Here is a 9,310-nt window from a genome sequence, read left to right as displayed (position 1 = left end):
GCTCAAGGCAATGCTCCCAACTTTATCAGTTCACAGCACAAAGAAAACACCTACATGGCATATTTGGGTGAACTAATGATACTTGCCTAGGAGGCGATCTTTCCTGACACTTGTGTAACTCTTGACCCTGCCTGGCAACTCTAGAGCTGAAAGACCCATTTCTTTCCCCCCTATAACCCATTTACTGCAGCTGTTAGAAATACCAGTTGGGAAGTGCTGATTTACAGCTACAGAGCCCACCTGAGCTTTGTCATACTACACCCACCTCCCTTGCTGAGCCAATCTCAGCAGTGCAGGAAACCCCTACAATTCAGCAGAGCCCTTCATGGTGAGAAGCACTCCTCCTTCCTCTCCTCTTCCTGAGACTTATATCATCATGCTACAGGGAGTTGGTAAACCCAGTGCTGAGATAACATCTCATGGAGCATATCCAAAATGTTCAAATGACATGGTGCACTAAAACAAAGATACAGACTTTATTTAGGCACACACATTTTCCAGCAAGGAAGGAAAGGGTTTTACAATTTCCTGGAGCAACTGGTTTGTGTGTACTCCTTACAGGAAGGTGGGAAGTAGGTGGGGGAACTGGGTAGCAGCATTAAGGCACAAGAAGCTCACCAATGAGGAAACAGGCAGGAAAAAGAGAGGCCTTAGAGAAGGAAGAGACAGGAAACAGAAGAATCCTTTAGGAAGGTGGAGGAGGAGGGGGAGGGGAAGAGATGACAGTTTAGGAAGGTGCTGTCCTCAGATCATATACAGGGTTGACTAAGCCATAATCCCTAGGCCTGGGTTGGTTCAGCTGGGCCTGCCCCAGAGGAAGAAGTTGCAGCGGGAAGAGGGGTCAGTGGAAGGACCCTGGGGCCTGGAACACATATAGAACTGGCGGCCCAGGTTGGGTCCTGGCTTCTTCACAGTTCGCATCACACATGGCTCCCTGTGACCCCCACAGAGCGGCATGGGCAAGGGACCCCCCAGCACAGACTTCCAGAATGAGATCTGTACCTCCTTCTCATCCTTGGCCTCTGAAGCCTTGGCCTGCCCCTCCACCACTTTAGCCATCACGTTGTCTTCTGGGGTATTTGGGGTCACAAGGGTGCCCAGGCTAGGAGGCTCTAAATTAGGAGAAGCTTGGGGATGGCTGGAGGATGGCTGGAAGTAGCTCATCAGTTTCTTTTGCCCTCTGCTGGAGCCAGCCTGACTTGCTCGATGCCTAGTTGAGCGCATGCGGGCTTTGTTTTGGCGCATCTGTACGTGGGTTTGATTGCTGAGTTGCAGCGTTGACTGCTTGGACACAGAATCTCGTTTGAGATGAACTAGGAAGTGAAGGATCTTGAGCTGGGTGCCTGAAAATTCAGGGAGGAAGCGGGTGCAAATAGATGGACACTGTTTTGCTGGCACAGAGGACACACTCAAGACTGCACCCACAGGGCAATGGTCAGAGCCCATCACCTCTGGCAGCAGGAAAGAGGCCTGGAAGGTATCTATGACCAGGGTCCTGTCCCCCAGCACATAGTCAAGACGGGAGCCATAGTTCAGACGGCGGGCACCAGTGAGTGTCGACCAGCAGGTGAAGGCTCCCTCTTGCTTTGGCTGGAAGCAGCGGTAGCTATCAATAAATGTCCCTACGTGGCACCCAGCCTGGCAATCCATGTTACTAAGCAAGCCATCCATCCACTTGCGTCCTGGGTCCTCTTCAAACTTTTCCTGGGGAAGAGGAATGAAGAGAGAAGCAGAACTAGATGCGTGGAACTGGAAGGGACTTAGGAGGCTGCTGCCTTTTTATTTAAACCCTCTGGCACTATTTGGCTTATCTCGTGTCGGAGCCCTCACTGACCATCCCTCATTTCTGAACTGACAGGCTCCAGGGATCCATGTCTGAATACTTCTTTTGGCTCTGCTCCCCAATTCATTCATCCATCCAATCCAACCACCCACTCATTCAATGCAACAAATGATTAAAGAACACCGATTATGTGCCAGATATGATGCTAGGGACAAAGTGGAAACTTGATCTCACTCTGAGGACCAATGAGGCTTTTAGGAAGTGATCTGGGGCTAACCCAGGCAGAGGGTGTTACAAATTCAGAGAAAAGCCTCTGTGATGGGCCTGTGGAGGAAAGAGACCCAAAATCCTGAGGGGAGACCAAACTGGGGGCCAAAATACCAGCAGGAGATGACTATTGTAGTTCATGCGGGCAAGAGATGATGGTCGCTTAAACTAAGGTAATAACAAAGAAGACAGAGAAAAATGAAATTAAGAGATGATTTGGAGTTAGGCTCTGCAGTAGTTGCTGACCAACTGATTGTGGAAAGGGCGGCGGAGGGAAGGAGGACCATGCTAACACAATTCCTGGGCTTCCAGTTAGAGCAACCAAGGAGATAATAGTGTTATTTTGGGAGACGGGAAGACTAGAAGAGCTGGTCTGGTGGCAAGTGGACATATTCTACTTTGGACAGTGTTTTTCATGTGACCTGGTACTATTAGTTCTCTTGTCCTGGAAGAAAGACGGTAGGAAGTGCACTTAGATCTAGAATAGTTCTGAACTAAGGAGGGAAGGCACAAAGGTAAATGACACTATCGCAGGAAGCAGCAAGAACAGTCTGAGCAAATGCCTGATGAGGAATAAGGCAGGGAGGGACTGAAGGCTTATACTTTGTAGTGTACACCCCCTTCCCCAGCACACCACCACCATTACCTCATTTCTGCTAATTTTCTAAGCTGGGGAGCCACATCTATATTTATGTGGTTCTTCTGCAAACTAATCAAGGAATCTTTCTATAGCCTCTTTTTTGAGCCAAGCTCAGTACTGATCTGAACTGTATCAGCGTAAGTTACTGATCCCCGCCCCCCAACTCATAATAAGGCAAGACAAGAAGGGAACTGGTTTACAGATTGTGAGGCAGTGGTTCTCAAACTTAACTGTACAATAAAATCAGCCTGGGAGCTTTTAAAACATACTGCTACCAGCCCCACACCCAACAGTTTCTGATTTAATTGGTCAAAGTATTGATACATTTTTTGCAAAAGCTCCTTGTTCTGATGTGTTGTCAGGTATTGAGAATCTTTGGCCTAGAGGGACTCAGAAATAAGAGATTCGTACAAGAAAAAAGACAGAAATAAGAGATTCGTACAAGAAAAAAGACAGAAGTGAGGGTATGCGCACCAATTTAGGATATAGTGAGAAAAGCCAAAATCAGAATAACTTTTCAATGGGCACAGAGAAGATGACCTGACTAGAGTGGACAGTGTGTAGGGATACTGAAGATAAAAAAAATAGAGACTAGGCACACACCAGAGAGAGCTTTGAGAGCCAGGCCTAGATGTTTTCTCTTGCATCACAGAGGTAACAGGGGGGTATTGAAAGTTTGTGAGCAGGAAACAGTGTATTAGGAAAACGATCAAGGCAATGTGATGTTCAAGGCCCTGGAACTCTGGCTCCCGAAGAAGCTGCATCTCTTCCCACTTACCTCCCTTCCCATGTTACCCCCTAACGAGAATGGGACTTGCAGTTCCCTAAGCACCCCAGGAAAATTCAACTTGCACCCTTTCATCATGCTAGAATCCTTTGTTCTCCTCACCCCAAAGCTCTATTCTACCCATCTTTTAAGATTCAGACATTTTCAGATGCCTCCCCTGATGTCCAGGCTGGCCCAGGAATCCCTTTCTGAGCTCCCTAGTTGCCTGGGCTACCATTTCTGCCTCAGCCTTGAAGACACCATTCTATAATTGGCTGGTCTTGTGTGCATAGCCTACCACCATGCTGAGAGCTCTGAGAGGCCAAGAGCGCAAACTGAGAGGTAACTGGATCCCCAGCAGGTGACTCAGGGCCAGGCCAAGGATAAGGTCAGTAATGTCTATTGAATGAATAAACAATCTTCAGTGCTTTGAGAATAGTGTTTCAAGCTAAGTTCTGCTTTTCCATGAAGGGAAGCAGCTCCTGGCCCAAAAAAAACCAGCATTAGCTGGCTGGCTGAACAGAACCCTAGTCGGGAATGAGGTCAGTGCCCTAGAGGTAGTCTTACCAGGTTGACTGCATCCCAGTGGTCAATGGGGCGGTGGGCTGTGTTCAGGTCACCCAAAATGATCACATGGCTGGAAAAAACAATGGTGGGATCATCGAGTGGACATTCAAGAGAGGGAAGCAGTAATCTTGGCCATCTCCTTTCCCCTAGGCTCAAGAACTCAGGCTACCTCCCAAACTGAGGCCAAGGTGAGAGCCAAGAGAAACTTATAACTGCCTACCTCTCCAATTCTATCATAACCTTGCTACCTTTTACTCCTGAGCAACCTGATTCTGATCTCCAAAGGTGACACTGTTCCATTTGACATGACTCTGACTGATCTCTACTTAATGGTATTTTTCTGGTCCTTCAAAGTTGAACTCAGGTACCACTTCTTCCAGGAAGCACCCCTTGATTACTCTAACTCACCCTCACTTTCCTGTCCCTCCCTGAGATAATACTTATTATTTGATCCCAGGAACTTTATAGCCCTCATCTCATTTCATCCTTAAAACTATTTTGCAGGGGAGGGATTCATACATTCACTTGACTAAAGAGAATACAAAGGAAGGACTAGCCTTGGGGCTTCCAGTAAGAGGAGGAGCCAGGATTGGTACTCAGAGGTATCTGAATAAACCTCATACTTCTGTCACTTTACCTGTTCCTCACAGCTCTTAAAGAGCATGGCCTATTCAGGTAGGCATGCTGTTGTCTGTAACCAGGCTGTGAAAAATCTCAAAAGACAAAGATCCAATATCCCTTCCAATGGAGCTTGACATAGGGCTGGGCACAGCAGACAAACTCAAGGAAGCCTTGCTGCCCAGATTTGCAGTACCTGCCAGCTGCCAGGAGGGCTTCTGCTCGGATCTGCAGCAAGCGATAGAAGCGCATCTTAAAGGCCAGCCGCTCAGGCTTCCCAGGATCAGCGTGGGGGCAGTACACGTTGATTAGGGTCAAGATCTTCTCCTTCCCTTCCCATGTACTGGGGAGAAAAGAAACCCCCCAAAGGAAAGAAAAAGTCATTTTCAAGCCTCTCCTCCCCATACCATGTAGCTTCCACTTAATTGTTGTCTGTGAAATGGGCACAAAGGGGACAAAAAGACATAAATGAGCTGGCATGCACAGGACTTGGGGACTGACTATAGCTGCAGCAAGGAGGGGGCCCTCTAGGATGACACCCAGGTAAACCAGGTGATGGTGCTGCCAGTCATAAAAATAGGACACACAAAAAGAGAGCATCTGGGGGCAAGGAGTTCAGACTAGGCTAAGTTGCTTTTGGCTATGGTAATAGGAGAGCTGGACCTCCCAGCCATGCCTCCACTGTAGAGATGGAGAACTCAAGGCTCCGAGGGGACATGATTTACCCAGGGTCATGTAGTGAGTAACCCAACTAGGACTAGAGTCGAGGAAAGGCAAGTCTGGAAAGCTTTCCATGGTGAATGCATGTTTAAAAAGGCTAGCCTCAGAATCACCACACTCACAGAGTAGAACCAGCAGTGCTCAGTGATGGGGGGAGGTGGGCTATTACCAGATCTTGTGCTGTGTGAGGAGGGCCCGGCCCTCATAATCCAGAGCACGAAGCTCCTCTTGGGTGAACTCATCCATGTTTCCATAGCAACCCACATCCCCATTCTGAGTGGCAAGTAGGCCACTCAGGCCTTCCTCAGCAGCCACTGGAGTAGCACTGTCCTTACAGAAGGTGGCTACACCTGGAGAGAGACAGGATACTCTGAGCAAGACTGGCAGCGAACAGCCTGTTGCCCCTACACAAGTCACCTGGTTCATCTTCATCAAGTGTGCTGTATTGACACCTCTCCCAACTCAAAGGCCATTTATGGCTCCCTGACCTGGCAAAACTCTACTCAAACCCTAAAGTCTCAATTCCTTCATCTACGATAGCTAATGTTCTAAGAGTCGTATACAAATACATGGTAAGTGTTCAACAAGTGTTATTATCATTATCCTTATAATTGCCCTAGGAGGTAGGAATTACCCACATTTTCCAGCTGAGGCATAAAAAGGATAAGTAACTTGCCACAGGGTACACAGCTAGAAGTCAGCTAGGATTTCAACCCAATCTGGCTCCAGAGCTTATATAATTAATCACCACCCTACTGTGCTTCTGAGGTCCAAAGGATAATTTTATACATAAATTTTTATACATAATTTTATGTGGCTTTAGTTCTATAGACTAAAATCCTATGACTCTCATTACCTTCTCATCAAATATTAAAAACCCTTTTCCTTTACCTGCTTTTATCACTAATTTAAAGTCCCCAGAAACTCCCATTTACCAGAATAGCCACTCCGATTGCGACTGAAGCTGAAATAGGAGTTATAGCCCTCAATGATAGCCAGGGGCTCTGTCAGCACATCCCCTGAAAAAAAGATGTAATATTACGTCAGAGATAAAACTATGACCCAGGACACACAAAGGCCTGGAATTAGAGATGTAGGTTAATTCCTTGTACACATCAGAGTCAGAGTTGAGAAAGAAAATGAAGTATCCTTGATTAGAGGTGGAGCTAGAAAGATGGAGGCTAGAGAGGGAATTGATATCAGAATTAGAAACAGGGGGAACTATTGAACGGGAGGTGGAGAATTAGGTGGGAGGAGGGAGGTGACTAGGTGATAGGAAGGAGATGGTGGTGGGGAATGGGGATATGAGAGGGGGAACTGGGAATCTGAGCTGTGAATAGGAGATAGGAGAGGGATCTGAATTGGGGACGGAAGGAAACGTAGTTAGGGAGTCTCAGAAGGCAATGCGTGAGGGAGGGAAGGAATTAGGAGAGTGAGCTGGGAGTGGGAGATGGGTGGGAAGGAGAGGGAATTAGGAGGACTAAGCCTGGGATGGGACACGAAGTATAAATAATGAGAGGCTCTGAACTGGGGAGGAGAGATGGGGGTAGAGATAAGGGGAACCAGAGATCTGATTAGAAGGTGTAAAAAGGAGGAAATTAGGGAGTCCGAGCTGGAGGCAAAGATGGGGTGGCAATTAAAGAATCTGTGCTGGGGGCAGGAAGGAGGAACTGGGGAGTCTGACTGGGAAGTGGGAAATGAACAGTGTGCAGGGGCGGGGGGACTTAGGGGGCTGAGCTGGGGCGGGAGAATGAGTGGGAATTAGAAGATCTGAATGAGGATAGAGGTTGCAAGGGGGGGGGGGATTAAGGTTTTGCTGAGGAAAGGAGATGAATTGGGCATTAGGAGATCTAGCCGAACTGAGAAATAGGGGTTAAAAAGGGAGGGGATCAGGATTCTGAACAGGGTTTAATGGGAGGACTCTTAAGACAGAGATGGAAAAGTGAAATGAGATGGAACAGCGGGTACAAGGTAGCAGAACAGGGAAAGTAGGGTAGGGGTCCTGGATTCTTGAGCGCTCACTGGTCACTTTGGTCTCCTGAAGACAGACGATGTCAGCATCCAGCTTGTCCAAAATGCGCGCCATGGTCATGGCAGTACAGTTGTTGGGCTCCTCGCATGCTACCCCTTGCAGAGGGCTCCGTATCCCATTAATGTTCCAGCTCACCACGCGCAACATCTTGACAGCAAACCGCTAACGCCTCTCAAACCGCGCCGAACCTACGGATCAGAGAATGCCTGAACGCTCCCAGGTCCGCCAGGCCCAGCCTTCCGCGCGCACTTGCGCAGGCGTTCCCCGCCGTGCCACGGAAGGGTGGGGCGCACGTGAGGCGGGGCTTCAAGACCTTCGGTTTCCATTGGCTGGAGGTGGGAACGCTAAAGGGGGCGGTGCAGATGCCTGGGAGGAATGAATGGCGGGGAAAAGGCCTCCAGTTGGTCTCTTGCTCCTGTCGCTGCACTTCAGCCTCTGCACCCTAGTTCTGACTGCGTTTCTGCTCGCTCAAAAGTGTTGTTGGTGTTTCCGGTAACTTAAAAATGAAATTTCGCCACTTTTTAAGCAGAGAAACCTTAAACGGAAGCGCGCCGCCACCGAAGCCCCGCCCCCAATGCGACAACTCGCTCTGCTAGTGGCTATGGGGCTGGACCCCTGGGAGTAGCTGCTGTAACTGTGTTTGCCAGGGATGGGGGATGCGCGAAAGGAACTTCGCCGCTTCAGGAGGGAGGAGTAAGAAGCGCTCTAGTAGAACAAGACTTAGGAGAGGGCCTCTGGTTTTATTGGACTGGGGAAGTGGGCAGGAAGTGGCTGTTTTAAGCCTGCCCTGTAGCCATTATTTGTCTTCAGCCTTATAGCATCCCTAAGGACAAGGCTTGACAAGTACACTCTCTTGGCTCCATTTCCCAGATAACTAAAATCGAGGCCCAAGGAATTTTAAGTTGACTATCCAAGCTCCAAAACAGCATTGTCTCTCAGTGTAGCCCATGCCTCTTCCATATGCATTATCTCATCTCATTCTCAGGACAACCCTTTAAGGAGCATTAAGGCTAAGTAAGAGGTAGAGTGAATTCACTCCAGTGTCAGAAAAACGATAGAGCCAGTTTTCAAACCCTATCTTAATAAGCTCAAGGAATATTTTCTGGAGTAAGCTTTTCCTAACCACACAACTCCCCACCTGGATCTTTTCCTCTAGGCCCTCACGACACCCTATGGTCCATTCTGTCACAGCACTTAATCACCTTGCACAGCTACCATTGATTTCTGTTTCTGTCACTAGACTGCCAGCAACTTAAGAGCAATGACCAGTCTGATTCATATCGTTAGTCCCATTCCCTAATATAGGGGATAACATATATTACAGGAGTCAATAAATATTTGTTGAGTGAATGAACAAAGGGCAATACAAGAGCACCAACAGTTTAGTGACTTGTTTTTGAGAATACAAAAATAGAAATATTAGACTTATCCAATGTCCAGGGTAAAGCATACCTTTGCATCCTTAGGTTCCTCACCCAGAATTGCAGCATAATTATTTTCCCCCCAGAATTCTATAGCCTTGGAGTCATCGTCCTCAATGTCTGCAGAAAAGACCCAAAGAGATGCTTTTTCTCCTGGAGGACTTAAAGGTTACCTTGCAGTTTTTGCCATCAGAAAATAGCTCTGCAATTATAATTAAAATTTGGTGCTTTGAACTTTTCCATGCTTTGGTGGTTATTGGTTCAGGATTGAGTTCAGGACTGGGATAACTAGGACAAAGGAAACAAACCTCTTTATTGCTCTTACTTCATATTGCCAAATCACTTTCCAGTAAGAAATCGTGCCCACTTACCCTGAAGAACAATCTGAAACAGCCCCAAGGAAATACAGATCTTGCCTGTCTCAGTTGCTGGTTTTAATTTCCCCTTTCTGCAGTGGCTTGTTAATATTAGTTCTGACCTTTGGGGCAATGTGAAC

The 9,310-nt window shown here is 47.6% G+C and overlaps 1 protein-coding gene across 1 annotated transcript; it reads right to left on the bottom strand.

Moving 5' to 3' along the window:
• Nucleotides 1-408: 408 nt before the first annotated feature.
• APEX2 (apurinic/apyrimidinic endodeoxyribonuclease 2) lies at nucleotides 409-7,623 on the bottom strand. Its single transcript, XM_054565739.1, has 6 exons — nucleotides 7,384-7,623; nucleotides 6,297-6,380; nucleotides 5,531-5,711; nucleotides 4,838-4,984; nucleotides 4,024-4,093; nucleotides 409-1,704 (listed from the first exon to the last, which is right to left on the bottom strand). Exons 1-6 carry the CDS (start codon nucleotides 7,538-7,540, stop codon nucleotides 796-798), a joined length of 1,548 nt encoding a protein of 515 aa, XP_054421714.1. The 5' UTR covers nucleotides 7,541-7,623; the 3' UTR covers nucleotides 409-795.
• Between the last annotated feature and the right edge of the window lie 1,687 nt (nucleotides 7,624-9,310).

Source organism: Pteronotus mesoamericanus, unplaced genomic scaffold (assembly GCF_021234165.1).
Source record: "Pteronotus mesoamericanus isolate MK-2021 breed Mesoamerican mustached bat unplaced genomic scaffold, CSHL_Meso_final contig_166, whole genome shotgun sequence".
Taxonomy (NCBI): Eukaryota; Metazoa; Chordata; class Mammalia; order Chiroptera; family Mormoopidae; genus Pteronotus; species Pteronotus mesoamericanus.
The sequence above is the reverse complement of the archived record's forward strand: the minus strand, read 5'-3'. Positions and strand labels throughout refer to the sequence as shown.